The 16910-nt window shown below is 35.0% G+C and overlaps 1 protein-coding gene across 3 annotated transcripts; it reads right to left on the bottom strand.

The window, feature by feature from the left end:
- Positions 1-3076: 3076 nt before the first annotated feature.
- Positions 3077-15954, bottom strand: LOC129746163 (farnesol dehydrogenase-like). 3 transcript variants are annotated; one of them, XM_055739681.1, is made up of 4 exons: positions 15936-15954; positions 3657-4260; positions 3418-3564; positions 3077-3316 (listed from the first exon to the last, which is right to left on the bottom strand). In XM_055739681.1, exons 2-4 carry the CDS (start codon positions 4248-4250, stop codon positions 3275-3277), a joined length of 783 nt encoding a protein of 260 aa, XP_055595656.1. In that variant the 5' UTR covers positions 4251-4260; positions 15936-15954; the 3' UTR covers positions 3077-3274. The 3 variants fall into 3 exon arrangements, with proteins under 3 accessions (XP_055595656.1, XP_055595654.1, XP_055595655.1); XM_055739679.1 differs by lacking the exon at positions 15936-15954 and adding an exon at positions 15665-15862; XM_055739680.1 differs by lacking the exon at positions 15936-15954 and adding an exon at positions 15240-15353.
- Between the last annotated feature and the right edge of the window lie 956 nt (positions 15955-16910).

Below are 16910 nucleotides of genomic sequence, written 5' to 3'. Positions count from 1 at the left end.
TGGATTCATTTTTCGCGTGACTAAAGACTTCAAAGACATTTACTGCCTGAAAAGTCTCTATTGTAGCCTTGTCCGCTCAACTTTGGAGTATGCATCTGCCGTATGGAATCCCTATTATCAGAATGGTGCTGATCGAATCGAGGCCATCCAAAGACGCTTTATACGTTACGCTTTGAGACACTTGAATTGGCAAGATCCGTTTCGCCTTCCTCGATACGAGAATCGTTGCAACCTCATATCCTTGGACACGCTCCAAGCCCGGCGAGCTACCATTCGAGCACTATTAGTCTCCGATCTTCTGGCTTCGAATATAGACTGCCCCATGCTGCTGGAAACTATCAATTTGTGCGTTCGACCTCCAGGACTAAGAGATCGGAACCTTCAGCTTCACATTCCTCTTCGCCAGAACAACTATGGGGCCAATAGTGCCCTGATTGGTGTTACAAGGACATTCAACCGTTTCTCAGAGCTCTTCGACTTTGATACCTCCAGGAATATGTTTAAAAGAAGAATTCTAGCTATGTTAAGAACTGTGTAGTCTGTAGTATGTGATTTTTTGTTATTTTACATTAATGTTACTTTAAGTCTAATCATTAGGATCAATACGTGATCCGTTGATTTATAAAAATAAATAAATAAATAAACTTCTCATGTATTGCCCCATAGATTTATACCGTAATCGTTTTCGTTCAGTTTTTCACCGGTGCACTACCAGTAGTGATCAAGGAATACTTAAAGAAGATAGTGCGAAGGCATCCTTGCTCTAGTATTGATACAGACTGCGACGTCAAAATCCCGACTAATCTATTAATTAACAAGGAAAGTTGCCCTTTTTCTTGATAATTCGAAGCTGAAAATCTTTCACTTTGAAAACATGTTATCCAAGAAGAATTCTTGTTCTTCAAGATCGGTACTGAAATGTTGGATTTTCAAGTAATTTTTCTATAAAATAGGCTTTCGAAGTTAGAAAAAATCTTGGATTTTCTCAACTCAAATTTTCAAAATATTCGAATAAGCTCAAATTATTCCATGAAAACGTTCAAGTCAGTTCAGTTTTAGCTCCTTATTACAAAAAGTAATGAACATTTTTTTTTTAACAAATCCACTATATTTTAATGGAATTTCAGTAAACTGGGTTACCAATCATTTATTGATCATGTAGAAAAAAAAGTTTCAAAAATAAGTGCCAGAAAACATAGAATTTTCTCCTTTGAATTTGGGCAAATGAAAATTACTTAGATTCAAATACATTTTCCTTTGCTTCGAATAAATGTTTTCCTTCGTTAAAAAAATGTTTTTTGATTAAAAATCTGAAATACGATGCCCAGAGCTGCAAATTATCAGTGTCAGACAGCCAATGTCAGACGACTTTGATACTACTTTGCATGTCTATGTCATGCGACACTGATTTTTGGTCAGCGACATGTGCTTACAATGTCATGACCAAGTTGAATGAACGACATTATGCTTGCTACGACTTTTTTCTTCTTACGGCCAACAGCTACATTTTTTCAACTGTTGCACAACTTATAACATAAAATCCCTCCCATAACCGCCAGAAAATGAAATAGAAAGATGATCGTAGGTGTGGGACGAGCTGAGTGCAAAAATGTCATTCAATATTGACATTGCTGCCTGACCGACATTGTAACTTGGTCATTCAACTTGTAGATGACTTTGATATTCTTTCAATAACATTGAACTACTAGACGTTGGTCGGGTCAAACGAAATTGACTGAAATTTTTCAGCCTTGACGATGCCATATAATTTTCCTTTATTTCCAAGTTATTTTGATTTTTATTTGAAACAATTTATTCCTCGATCGAATTATTTTCTTTCGTTCCTACCAAAAACTTGTATGTACCACCAATCATTTCTTTCGAAAAATTATAATTCATTTATTTTTCAAATACTTTTATTCATTGTACAAAACAGATTTTTGCACTGCGAATTTCTCTTGGTCAAAATTTTGGGAAGTCTACTTGTAGGTAAAGAAGAGAGTAAAACAGAAAACCTTGTAGTAAACAAGTCACAACTCAATTACCAAAACACTTTCCCTGAAAAAAAATGCATGAAATGTCGGGAAGGTAAGGTAGCAACTTGAAGATCGTATTAGTACAATAAATATAATACTCACTTTCAAACAGGCTTAAGTTGATCTGCAAACGATTTTCTGGCCATCGTTTTTGTGAAGTACCGCAGCGCTAATGAAGTTATATCTCTAGAATCGAAATTACCTTCCTGGTAAATGCACGAAATCCCGTACAAAGTTCAATTTAAGTGCAAAAAAATCTGAGAAATTGAAAATTCACAAATTTTTTTAAAAAAGTTACCTTTGAAAACTCGTCAAAAATTCTTTGCTTCGAATGTTGAAAATCTAAAGATGCGTAATTGTGTCGAATGACGTCAACTTTCTAATCTTGTTTTCAAATGATATATGGTGTGACTTAAACAGTTTCGACGATTCATTGACTGAAAAGTACGGGTTTTAAACAACTTTCTTTACATATTCTTTGGTCATTATCTACAGTCTTTTTTTCGAAGCATGTTTTTTTAGATTTTTTTCTCAGACTTTTGGTTTTACCAGTTTTTTTTAAATCTACAAAAACATGAGATTTTCACCCTAGAAAAAAGGGGTAAGCTGCAACAAACTTTCTATTAAACGAAAAATCAAATGAAAATTTATATTTGTGGTGTCATAACGCATAAAGCACCAAGTGCAGTTATTTGTGGTTTTGTTCGAATTAAATTTTATATTTTGTCTGTCAAAAATGTTTGAAAAGAAAAAGAATTGGGGTGCTGCATACATTTAGGGGTAAAGGGTAACATTAAGTTTGACATCTCGGCTTTATACCAGATTACCAGATCTACTCAATGTGTTCTTATACGGCTGTTGCATGATGCCCCGTTTAACGAAACGTACATACATACATTCATAACTTACCTTACAATGTCTAAACGTTTTCGCAAAGCTCCGCTACTATTGAATTTATAATATTTTAAATGGATGGGTATTTCGAAGACGTTGAGATTTATTTCAAGTATAGAAAGACTAAAGTGAAACGAAAACTGTCGTCGATTGGTATCTAGCGATGTATTTAATGCGAATATAAACTTAAAATAAAATATGAAACATATAATAGCACTCTTAAGCGTTTGAAAACCTGTCCCTTATCCTCTATGTTTTAGGATGCTGCTATCTACGCTACGCTGAATGTATATTTCATTCTAATTTATTTTTATCTTTAATCGAGATGAATGCAGTTTGTATAATTATAGAAATTCGCCCATTGGCTTGATGACGAGCTCGTGGATCTGTAAAGAGTAATCAGCGGATTAATTGAGTTGTTGAATTGATCTGCGGCAGCCTGTTGGCTTTTGCAACTCGCAACTCTGTGTGGGCAAAAGATTCTTACTTGAACATTTTCCGGCGTTGTGATGGCGTACAGAACTGCCTCTGCCACATCTTCTGGCCTCAGCTTGGGCATATACTTGACGAGGTCGTTCCCGGCTGCGGTGTGATTTGCCACGATGTCACCCTCCACCAGACCCGGACTGATGCTCTGCAAGTGAGAAATTTGTAAATTAAGATTAATTAGTCAAATCAGCCCCGACAGTTGAGTAGCTCGTTTGGTTGCTCAGCTCATTCACTTACGGACACTTTCACTTGGCTTTCTAAGTAGATTAGCTCTTGGCGAATGCATTCTGTGATTGCAGTGACAGCATACTTAGAGGCCGGATACATTCCGTTGAGTGGCCTCGTTCCCGGGACGGCTTGATGCACTTTGTGACCGAATATACTGTTGATGTTGATGATGTGACCTTTCACATCACGGGCCTTCATCGATTTGACAGCTTCTCGAGTGCATAGGCACAAACCTATGATGTTGGTTTCCATAGTTGTGTACAGATCTTTGGTATTGTTCTTCTCGGTCAGGAGGCATTTGGTAACTATTCCTGCATTGTTGACCAACAAATCTACTCCACCGTAAATACTCTCAATCCATCCGTAGGCGTGTTTAACATCTTCTTCCACTGTGATGTCACACTCGACACAGTTGAGATTTCCCGCCACATCGAACAGGCTGGCTCGCAATCTTTCCACCTTATCACGTCTTCTGGCCAAAGCACAAACGATCATTCCAGCTTTCACAAGTTCCTTGGCGACGGCCGCTCCGATGGCACCGCTAGCACCTGTGACGACGGCCACTTTCCCCTGCCATTGTTTCATTCTTTCGGCGATGTCCATTGTGATTGTTCTAATGAAAACATGGAGAGAAAAACAAACAGTCAAACTCGGGGATTATTTGAACGAAAATATACACCCATAGAAGAGGTTGCAAAAATCCAATGCCTATTTAGCAAATCTCTGTGCCGATAATGCGCTGAAATGTGCACTGTGCCGAAGATGATATGTTTGAAAAACCGTAACTGGCATAAGGACTCGGCTCCCAACCAATATGATGCATGACCACTACATTCAAGCGAAACAAGAAAAACATTTTATGGGATTTCCTTCCTATTGGATAATTCATCCCAGAAACAAGAAAATAAAAATATAAACTACAGCGCCCGTAGGGAGAGTCGAACTCAAATCACCAATTATATCGTTTTGCAAGTTCGACATTCTAACCAGTGTGCTATTTGAGCTTCATGAAGGACGGGGGATATTTGTCATAGGCTTTCTGCCACCGAACAATCACAAAAAATCGCACAACGGTGGCTTCCCGGCGTTTGGCCGCCTTTCAAGGTAGTCCTTTGTCTTGCGATGGTAACGGGAAAGGGAACAGGAGTGAAGGAACGGGAAACCCATTGAATGAGAACTGTGCTTTGCTTACTGCCTGCTATTACATACACACGCTACATATACACAGCTGCTAAAGCCGGGCAGCTTGGCAGCTGGTTGTTTGCCGGTAAATTGAAGCAATGTTTTTGTTGTTGCTTTTGCTACATACACACGCACAGCTTAGCCGTGGTTGTTTGCCCATGGATTGAATTGAAGCAATGTTTTTTTTGTTGCTTTTACTGCATACACACGCACAGCTTGGCCGTGGTTGTTTGCCGGTGGATTGAAAGGATTGAATTAGAAGTAGAAGGATGTTTTTGTTGTTGCTTTTGCTACATTCACACGCAGTGCTCGGTTCGCTGGCTGCCTGGTGTTGGCCGGTATTTATTTCCATCCTTCTTCGTCTTGTGATGCGATAGGGAGGGACGTGAAAGCGTTTTTATTTTGTTTCTTTCAGACATACGCAATTCGGTTAACTTGGGAGATTAATGCCGGTGGGAGCAAATCGAATCAGCACCGGTCGCGTTATCTTCTTGTACCAATGATGCTATGTAATTGACTACACGCCATTGGCACAGAGGCTGAATTTTGGGTGTAGGTAGTTTTTCACGACTGTTTGTAATCTAGGTTAACCCTTCGTTTCATAAAGTAAAAAATTTGCAACAATTAATGTATGAAAAAAAATTATTTAATTTTTTTTCTTCCATTTCTAACTGTTTAAAATGATTTTTAGGGGAAAATAAAAAATCATGAAATGAAGGGTAAATAATGTATCCGTCCAGACTTGTGGTGAATATATTTGTTCTATTAACATTAAGTTTTCAATAATATGACTTTACATTTTCGAATAATAATAATCGTCCTTTTTAAATTTCTAATCCCAGGAGTCTTAAAAGTTATGTTTTGGTTCAAAACTCACCCATGTTATTTTTTACCGTTACTTCGTGTCTTATTAGCCAACAAAATTTAAAAGTTGTTTATCAGGTCTTTTGGCATTTGTAAACAATGAAATCAACTGACATTGACAATCAAGAAGTCATGCAACAACCTGTATAGTATACCTATCTCAGGTGGCGATGGAAATCCCGTGCTAAGTGTAAGTAAAAGTTTTTTTTTGTAAACATCGTAACCATAACTATTCGTGAAGTCAGTTGCATTTCCAAACACACAACCAACAGCGAAAACTAGAGACAAAAATCATGGCCTTCTGCTGTTTACGATTCTCGTCTAGGATACAAAAACTTCCTGTCAGGTGACGTAGGCTTTGTTTACCTTTTTTCTTTTTGAATACCGAGTTCTGTAATAGTGTGCGTATTCGTTCATCACCTTCTTTGTACCACATTGATCATTCAATACCTCGCTTGTTTTTCAATGTCGAATGACATCCCCTGTTAAAAGCGAAGCGAAAAATTCCTTTTAAAAAATTTCTAAATTGGCACAAAATCCATACGCAGGTTTGGTTCCGCAAAAGAAAAAAAAAGATGTTGATTTTTCAGAACAAATTATTCAGTTTTTCATGCAAACCTAAAAGTTCCAATTTACTCATGTAAACGTGTCAGACCAAAGGGTTCGTCCATATTAACTCCACCCAGAGGTTTTTAGGCGGAGCTCTGGCGTGTTGGGAGGGTTCTTGTCCTTGGGAACCACCTGCACGTTGTTGGCGGCGTACCACTCCATGGCCTTTTACCGTAATGGCAAGATGCCAAAACAGTACGGAACAACCGTGTTTCTTCAGGAAAGGCAGCAGACGTTTATTCAAACACTCTTTCACGTAAATTTCTTGGTTGACAGTCCCGGAAGCTATGAAAATGCTGCTTTTCAAGCCACAGGTACATATGGCTTGCCAAACCAGATATTTCTTCGTGAACTTTGACAGTTTCATGTGCTTGAAAATATCTGATACCTTTCTCGTCATTTTGCCGTATAAAACTCCTGTCCCGGAAGCTGCTTGTAGTCGGCTTTGACGCAGGTTTCGTCGTCCATTACCATGTAGTCAAACTTCGTCAGCATCGTCGTGTACAACCTCCGGGATCGCGCTTTGGCCGTCGTATTTTATTTATCATCGCGATTTGGAGTCACTACCTTCTTGTAAGTCGATAGTCCGGCTCGTTTTTTGGCTCGATGCACGGTTGTAGACGATACACCCAGCTTATATGCGGTATCTCGGAGAGAGAGGTTAGGGTTTCGCTTGAAACTACCGGCAACTCTCTTTGTCGCCTCAGCGGCTTCCGGTTTTCGATTTCCCTCCGATCCAGACTTCCTGGCTGTCGACAAACGTTCCCCAAACACTTTAATTACATTTGTAACGATTGATTTGGCAACTTTTAGCGATTTTGCCAGCTTTGCGTGCGAGTAGCTCGGATTTTCGCGATGCGCGAGCAAATTGTTGATACGCTGCTCTTCTTCCTTGGACGGCATTTTGACAACTGAAAAGTGAATTCCAGATTTGGCATCATGCCACTATTCTGAAGGTGTTTTGGATTGGTATGAGGCCAATTCTGTCCATTTTGTTCCAAAGGACATGAACCCGCGTCGTTTTCTAGTATGTATTTCAAAGGGTTTAAAGGGATTTTTAAGAGTTTTTGCCTAGCACTAAGGAATTATACATTATAGCTACAAACATTATCAAATTGCTTTATTTCTTCATGATAATGACGGGAAATGGTAAAACAAACGGATTATTTTGAATCAGAAAAAAACATTGGAATTCAAAAAACTTTACTTTTTTTCAGTAAACCACCATTTTTCCACGTTCAAATCGTACATGCTAAAGCACTATCTTGCAGTTAAAACCAAATTAAATCTCAATTTTGCTTTCCGGATTAATGCCTGTATTCATCATTTTGAGGTACCGTAATCCGGGGTAATATTGATCACTTTTTTCAATATTTTTCGATTATTTTTCCTATAAAGGGAAATGTGGCATGTTTCATATTTTTAAAACCAGTACTGGATTCCTATGAATGTAAAACATGGTTGCAGGAATTTATTGGACTACTTTAATTTTGATTTCAAAATCGATCGATTTCTTCGCTGTTCAGGAATTGATGATTTGGGGTTACATTGATCAGTCTCCATTTTGACGGTTTTAACGAGTTATCTTGATCATAAAGGATACAGAAAACCTTCAAAATTGTTTACAAATTCTAATTTATCAATTTTACCTTGTTTTTAAACGTTTTCTTCTAAAAACATATATAATCGAGAAAAACAATGATGCTACGTACATTTAGGGGCAAAAATTATGATATTTGCAAAACAGTTTTAGCTTCAAAATACAAATGAAATTTTACCTTCACACATTCCCTTAGGCCCTCCCACTATTTCTATTTTCATTTTTCTTTAATCATTTGATAGAATTCCTATCCATTTGTCAAATAAAAGCTTACTCTTGGAAAATGTTCTTACTTTTTAAATATAAAAAAATTTATCATTGAATTACTATAAAAATAGCACTATAACTATACTTATACAAAAAAAAACTTGTTTTTTCACATTCATCCACCCATTTGCTTCTAAATACTTTTTGATATCATCAGGAGAGCTGTTTATTGACGAGTCTTCGAAAAAATTGATATTTTAAGATTTTGAAATTGCACTTTTACTAACAGAAAACAGTTTGAAATACAAACTTAATTTTTTCTATTTGATACTCAATTAATAGGCTTTCGAACGTAGAAAAAAGTTCAAAATAAATCCAAACTATAGACTAAGTTATTGATGATAATGTGGAAAAATTTATTGATGGTCAAAGTTACCCCGGTGATCAAAGTTACCCCGTTTTACGGTACCTAGTTTTTCAACACAGTACTGGTGGAGTTCACGCTGAAGGAAGCTTTTCTGGAATTGCAAAAACTGACGAGCACAAGTATATACCACCGTCGAAGTTTCTGCTCATCTTAACTTCCTGGTCAATTGCAAATCATAACAATAATAATGCTAGACCGGATGGTTGTCATCGAAAAGTACAACATTATTTTGATTATCGGACCACAAAATTTACTTTTAGTTACCTTGATGCAATTCAAATTGTTTGATTAGGTGGATTTTGAATTTTCAAGGCGATCACGCTGTAACAAGTACTCATTTCTTGACCAAACTCATTCAGCACACCTTAATTTATCCTGGAAATACGAAAATTGGTTTCAATTCTGATTAACAGCAAGATAGTCCTCTTCGTCAGAACAACTACGGCGCTAATAGTGCACTGATCGGCGTTATCAGGACGTTCAACCGTTATTTCTATGAATTCTATGCATCTTGGGATTTATTCAGAAGAAAATTTTTAATTGCGTTCAACAGTTTAGTTTGTGTAGTCTTTTGAAATGCAATTTTAATAGACTTGCTTTGTATACAATTAACCATTGGGATTAACATGTGATGCGTTGATATGTTACCAAACAAACAAAAATTGCAACCGCAGCCCGTGGCGTAGAGGACAGCTTTCAAGTCTTCTTAGCCAACGGTCAGGAGATTAAATCCCGGTCACGGCTCCCATAGTCACTTTCTGATGGTTGGTGGTTTTAGCATTTGTAAGATGCTAGCCATCATATCCTCGAAAGATGAATCTTTAAAAAAAATAGCTCGTAGAGGCATTATTATTCACTTTTACACGGTTAATTTTAAAAAATAATCTTGATTTTTGTAGTAAATCATAAATGGTACTATTCTTATTCCGCACTTTTTTGTATCATATTTTTGATCCTAACGCCAATTGCGTTATACAAAAAAAGTAAACTTGTGCTCAATCGTTGAACAATTTCAAAGAAATTGTAGAAGAAAATTTCAACGATTTTCAACCATTCGTTATAACAAACGAAACACACAGTGGTACTATTATTGTTTCGCTCACTGTTTAAGCCATGTAATGTTACCTTTCCATAAAAATCTACCATTAACATACTGGGTACCTAGTGGTAGCTTCGCAGATAAACTGGAGAACAACCAAAAAAGGAAAGACTAGTGATTAAATTTTTAAATCAGTGTGAACTTTTTAATGTATGTAATTAAAATGTAATTTGAATTTTCCCATGAGATTGAAAACAACAGGTTAATCCCTTGTGAAAAAATTTTAAATTTTAAATAACATTCAGAATTCAGATTCAGAATTCAGATTCAGAATTCAGATTCAGAATTCAGATTCAGAATTCAGATTCAGAATTCAGATTCAGAATTCAGATTCAGAATTCAGATTCAGAATTCAGATTCACAATTCAGATTCAGAATTCAGATTCAGAATACAGATTCAGAATTCAGATTCAGAATTCAGATTCAGAATTCAGATTCAGAATTCAGATTCAGAATTCAGATTCAGAATTCAGATTCAGAATTCAGATTCAGAATTCAGATTCAGAATTCAGATTCAGAATTCAGATTCAGAATTCAGATTCAGAATTCAGATTCAGAATTCAGATTCAGAATTCAGATTCAGAATTCAGATTCAGAATCCAGATTCAGAATTCAGATTCAGAATTCAGATTCAGAATTCAGATTCAGAATTCAGATTCAGAATTCAGATTCAGAATTCAGATTCAGAATTCAGATTCAGAATTCAGATTCAGAATTCAGATTCAGAATTCAGATTCAGAATTCAGATTCAGAATTCAGATTCAGAATTCAGATTCAGAATTCAGATTCAGAATTCAGATTCAGAATTCAGATTCAGAATTCAGATTCAGAATTCAGATTCAGAATTCAGATTCAGAATTCAGATTCAGAATTCAGATTCAGAATTCAGATTCAGAATTCGAATTCAGATTCAGAATTCAGATTCAGAATTCAGATTCAGAATTCAGATTCAGAATTCAGATTCAGAATTCAGATTCAGAATTCAGATTCAGAATTCAGATTCAGAATTCAGATTCAGAATTCAGATTCAGAATTCAGATTCAGAATTCAGATTCAGAATTCAGATTCAGAATTCAGATTCAGAATTCAGATTCAGAATTCAGATTCAGAATTCAGATTCAGAATTCAGATTCAGAATTCAGATTCAGAATTCAGATTCAGAATTCAGATTCAGAATTCAGATTCAGAATTCAGATTCAGAATTCAGATTCAGAATTCAGATTCAGAATTCAGATTCAGAATTCAGATTCTTAAGATAAGTTAACCACCGTTAATTAATTTTGTAAATTTATTTTTCGGCATATCGGTGAAAAGTAGTTTTGAAATTGATAAAGATGGATAGAAAAGTGAGAAGAAAATTTACAGATGTTGAAAAGAGCGAAAGAGCATTTTTGCGAGGAAACTTATTAACGTACACCATACTTTACCCTGCAACATTTCATTATTTAGGAGAAGTAGTACCGGGATAGAGGTGGCACTACCTTAACCTATACAATGAAATCTGGTTGGTCCGAAGTCTACATGTGGTGAACACGTATACTCCGGACGGGCCCGTCCGGAGTATACGTGTTCACCACATGTAGACTTCGGACCAACCAGATTTCATTGTATAGGTTAAGGTAGTGCCACCTCTATCCCGGTACTACTTCTCCTAAATAATGAAATGTTGCAGGGTAAAGTATGGTGTACGTTAATAAGTTTCCTCGCAAAAATGCTCTTTCGCTCTTTTCAACATCTGTAAATTTTCTTCTCACTTTTCTATCCATCTTTATCAATTTCAAAACTACTTTTCACCGATATGCCGAAAAATAAATTTACAGAATTCAGATTCAGAATTCAGATTCAGAATTCAGATTCAGAATTCAGATTCAGAATTCAGATTCAGAATTCAGATTCAGAATTCAGATTCAGAATTCAGATTCAGAATTCAGATTCAGAATTCAGATTCAGAATTCAGATTCAGAATTCAGATTCAGAATTCAGATTCAGAATTCAGATTCAGAATTCAGATTCAGAATTCAGATTCAGAATTCAGATTCAGAATTCAGATTCAGAATTCAGACTCAGAATTCAGATTCAGAATTCAGATTCAGAATTCAGATTCAGAATTCAGATTCAGAATTCAGATTCAGAATTCAGATTCAGAATTCAGATTCAGAATTCAGATTCAGAATTCAGATTCAGAATTCAGATTCAGAATTCAGATTCAGAATTCAGATTCAGAATTCAGATTCAGAATTCAGATTCAGAATTCAGATTCAGAATTCAGATTCAGAATTCAGATTCAGAATTCAGATTCAGAATTCAGATTCAGAATTCAGATTCAGAATTCAGATTCAGAATTCAGATTCAGAATTCAGATTCAGAATTCAGATTCAGAATTCAGATTCAGAATTCAGATTCAGAATTCAGATTCAGAATTCAGATTCAGAATTCAGATTCAGAATTCGAATTCAGATTCAGAATTCAGATTCAGAATTCAGATTCAGAATTCAGATTCAGAATTCAGATTCAGAATTCAGATTCAGAATTCAGATTCAGAATTCAGATTCAGAATTCAGATTCAGAATTCAGATTCAGAATTCAGATTCAGAATTCAGATTCAGAATTCAGATTCAGAATTCAGATTCAGAATTCAGATTCAGAATTCAGATTCAGAATTCAGATTCAGAATTCAGATTCAGAATTCAGATTCAGAATTCAGATTCAGAATTCAGATTCAGAATTCAGATTCAGAATTCAGATTCAGAATTCAGATTCAGAATTCAGATTCAGAATTCAGATTCTTAAGATAAGTTAACCACCGTTAATTAATTTTGTAAATTTATTTTTCGGCATATCGGTGAAAAGTAGTTTTGAAATTGATAAAGATGGATAGAAAAGTGAGAAGAAAATTTACAGATGTTGAAAAGAGCGAAAGAGCATTTTTGCGAGGAAACTTATTAACGTACACCATACTTTACCCTGCAACATTTCATTATTTAGGAGAAGTAGTACCGGGATAGAGGTGGCACTACCTTAACCTATACAATGAAATCTGGTTGGTCCGAAGTCTACATGTGGTGAACACGTATACTCCGGACGGGCCCGGACGGGATTCAGATTCAGAATTCAGATTCAGAATTCAGATTCAGAATTCAGATTCAGAATTCAGATTCAGAATTCAGATTCAGAATTCAGATTCAGAATTCAGATTCAGAATTCAGATTCAGAATTCAGATTCAGAATTCAGATTCAGAATTCAGATTCAGAATTCAGATTCAGAATTCAGATTCAGAATTCAGATTCAGAATTCAGATTCAGAATTCAGATTCAGAATTCAGATTCAGAATTCAGATTCAGAATTCAGATTCAGAATTCAGATTCAGAATTCAGATTCAGAATTCAGATTCAGAATTCAGATTCAGAATTCAGATTCAGAATTCAGATTCAGAATTCAGATTCAGAATTCAGATTCAGAATTCAGATTCAGAATTCAGATTCAGAATTCAGATTCAGAATTCAGATTCAGAATTCAGATTCAGAATTCAGATTCAGAATTCAGATTCAGAATTCAGATTCAGAATTCAGATTCAGAATTCAGATTCAGAATTCAGATTCAGAATTCAGATTCAGAATTCAGATTCAGAATTCAGATTCAGAATTCAGATTCAGAATTCAGATTCAGAATTCAGATTCAGAATTCAGATTCAGAATTCAGATTCAGAATTCAGATTCAGAATTCAGATTCAGAATTCAGATTCAGAATTCAGATTCAGAATTCAGATTCAGAATTCGAATTCAGATTCAGAATTCAGATTCAGAATTCAGATTCAGAATTCAGATTCAGAATTCAGATTCAGAATTCAGATTCAGAATTCAGATTCAGAATTCAGATTCAGAATTCAGATTCAGAATTCAGATTCAGAATTCAGATTCAGAATTCAGATTCAGAATTCAGATTCAGAATTCAGATTCAGAATTCAGATTCAGAATTCAGATTCAGAATTCAGATTCAGAATTCAGATTCAGAATTCAGATTCAGAATTCAGATTCAGAATTCAGATTCAGAATTCAGATTCAGAATTCAGATTCAGAATTCAGATTCAGAATTCAGATTCAGAATTCAGATTCAGAATTCAGATTCAGAATTCAGATTCAGAATTCAGATTCAGAATTCAGATTCAGAATTCAGATTCAGAATTCAGATTCAGAATTTAGATTCAGAATTCAGATTCAGAATTCAGATTCAGAATTCAGATTCAGAATTCAGATTCAGAATTCAGATTCAGAATTCAGATTCAGAATTCAGATTCAGAATTCAGAATTCAGATTCAGAATTCAGATTCAGAATTCAGATTCAGAATTCAGATTCAGAATTCAGATTCAGAATTCAGATTCAGAATTCAGATTCAGAATTCAGATTCAGAATTCAGATTCAGAATTCAGATTCAGAATTCAGATTCAGAATTCAGATTCAGAATTCAGATTCAGAATTCAGATTCAGAATTCAGATTCAGAATTCAGATTCAGAATTCAGATTCAGAATTCAGATTCAGAATTCAGATTCAGAATTCAGATTCAGAATTCAGATTCAGAATTCAGATTCAGAATTCAGATTCAGAATTCAGATTCAGAATTCAGATTCAGAATTCAGATTCAGAATTCAGATTCAGAATTCAGATTCAGAATTCAGATTCAGAATTCAGATTCAGAATTCAGATTCAGAATTCAGATTCAGAATTCAGATTCAGAATTCAGATTCAGAATTCAGATTCAGAATTCAGATTCAGAATTCAGATTCAGAATTCAGATTTAGAATTCAGATTCAGAATTCAGATTCAGAATTCAGATTCAGAATTCAGATTCAGAATTCAGATTCAGAATTCAGATTCAGAATTCAGATTCAGAATTCAGATTCAGAATTCAGATTCAGAATTCAGATTCAGAATTCAGATTCAGAATTCAGATTCAGAATTCAGATTCAGAATTCAGATTCAGAATTCAGATTCAGAATTCAGATTCAGAATTCAGATTCAGAATTCAGATTCAGAATTCAGATTCAGAATTCAGATTCAGAATTCAGATTCAGAGTTCAGATTCAGAATTCAGATTCAGAATTCAGATTCAGAATTTAGATTCAGAACCTGGATTAAGAATTTAGATTCAGAATTTAGATTCAGAATTCAGATTCAGAATTCAAATTCTGAGTTCAGAACCTGGATTCAGAATTCATAATCAAATTTACAATTGAAAATCCCAATTCTCAATTCTGAATTCCGATTCTAATTTAGGTTTCAAATATCTTGAATTTGATACAAGTTTATGGAATTTGATGTTTGAAAAGGTGTTTGAAGCCGCTTGATGTAACGTGTCATATTTAGTATCGATCAGCTGATTTTTTTTTATTGATTTTAACCAATTGAAATTCGGCACTTGGTTAACTTTTATTGGTAGGAAAATATGTTGCATATTGCACACTTTTGGAACACAACTAATTTCTATGTTTTCATATTGTTTCTGTTTTAAAAATGTTATTATGTTCTTCACTATCCGCTTGCACAGACTAAAAATTGTCAACTTCGGGTACGTTATTTTTTTATTCAAAACTGATTTATGCTTAACTTGTTATTTGGTTATTCTATCACATTGTTGTTGATTGATGCGTCCCGTTTCGTAAAACTGTTGTAACAACATTGTTGGGCACATTTCAAACTGAATTGATTGAAACCTTTATTTTTTTCAACTTTTATCACATCCGTTGTAGAATTTAGTTCATCTGAACTGAACATATTTTCTTTAAGTTTTCTTCAATCAGTCAAATTTCACACAACTGTTTTACGTAGATTATAGGTTTGATTAATCTTTTCAGATTTGTCACATCACGTCTCATTAACGGCGTAAATTAAGGCACCATTTTCCTCGCCACTTTGCCAGGCAGTTGCAATTAATCCATCAAAATTTGCACTTAAATTACCCGTTTCAGGTAAATTACACACTGCCGTTTGAATTAGTAGGTAGTAAAATCACAATAATTTTTTTTGGCTCACATTTGAGATGCTGCTGGTTTTGCAAAATAAAGCTGCTGAAGGTAGAAATTTTCCACCGAAGGACTGACGAGAAACTTTCTAAGCTAGGCCCGATTTGAAAGGAGAATTTCAACGCGATATTCCGGCACGTAATAATGACCTCACGCCACGGATGAACACGACCAACTACCGCCAAATGGTCCTGCTCGGATCTAACAGGGTCCTATTTATACGAGATTTTTCATCGCCGTAATCCGTCCGTTCGGACTGATTTGATTTGCAGCAATAATACCTGTGTGTAGTACATCTTATGGTGCAGAGCTTAGCTAGATGATCTTGAATCGGCTATGTTAGGGAGTTTATTTCCATGCTTATCTCTGCGAATCTCGGGAAAAATTTGCGTAGCAAAGGATTGGTGAGGAAAAGCTAACGAGCAGCAAAACGCACGTTGGAAAATGGTTCGCAAGTGCCCCAGAGAGCGATTGAGAAAAGTTCAAGGGGAGAGCGGTTTTCTGAGCTCTTATTCTCGGGAAATTTTCGCATGTTCCTGGTTAAGGCTTGATCTTCGAATGTCAAGGTTTAATGAGGTGGAAAGGGTAGATACAAATAGTTTAGAAGCGTAATTTATTTAAACTAAAACTAAACTTGTGATGACGATCGTTAAAACATTTCAAGTTTTGAAAATAAAATTTACAAATAGCGCTTGTCAGGTTGACACTTATTTTTACGTGAGCTGATTTTTACAGGCTGCTTTGAAATTACAGGCCTGTAAAATGTAATGCCATTTTGATGCCTAGGTTCGATTTTTGTTGGAAAATGATTCAAATTTCGAATACAATTATTTTGCAAAAGTAAAAGAAAATAATGAGATCTAATAATTTTATTCAACGTAATGATTAACACAGCCATAACATACACTTTTCCTAACTTTTTCACAGTTATATAGTTTACAGTTTCATGTTATAATTTGGCTTATTTCATGTGAATCTCTAATTTTTGCAATATAACGGTTTGACAAGAATCGTGTTTCTACAAGTAATTATACAATATTAATCATGTAAATATCCGTATGCATCATTTACAGTAGAATTTCATTAAAAACCAATATTATCTACAATATGAATAACAATAATGAGCATTTTATCTTAACTTTAACTTATAAATTTGTAAACTATTTTCTCTACAAATTCTCTTTAAATTTTACAACAAAAAATTAAACTTAGTCACAAATCAGTCGTGTAGTGTATTCTCTTGTATTCAACACTAT

This window comes from Uranotaenia lowii, chromosome 2, assembly GCF_029784155.1.
Source record: "Uranotaenia lowii strain MFRU-FL chromosome 2, ASM2978415v1, whole genome shotgun sequence".
NCBI lineage: Eukaryota > Metazoa > Arthropoda > Insecta > Diptera > Culicidae > Uranotaenia > Uranotaenia lowii.
The sequence above is the reverse complement of the archived record's forward strand: the minus strand, read 5'-3'. Positions and strand labels throughout refer to the sequence as shown.

Excerpts from the sequence above, each read along its gene's own strand:
- LOC129746163 (XM_055739681.1), bottom strand. The coding sequence starts at position 4,250 with ATGGACATCGCCGAAAGAATGAAACAATGGCAGGGGAAAGTGGCCGTC. Across the intron at positions 3,565-3,656 it reads AAAGCCAAGTGAAAGTGTCC|AGCATCAGTCCGGGTCTGGT; the intron begins GTAAGTGAATGA and ends TCTCACTTGCAG. Across the intron at positions 3,317-3,417 it reads CAACGCCGGAAAATGTTCAA|ATCCACGAGCTCGTCATCAA; the intron begins GTAAGAATCTTT and ends TACTCTTTACAG.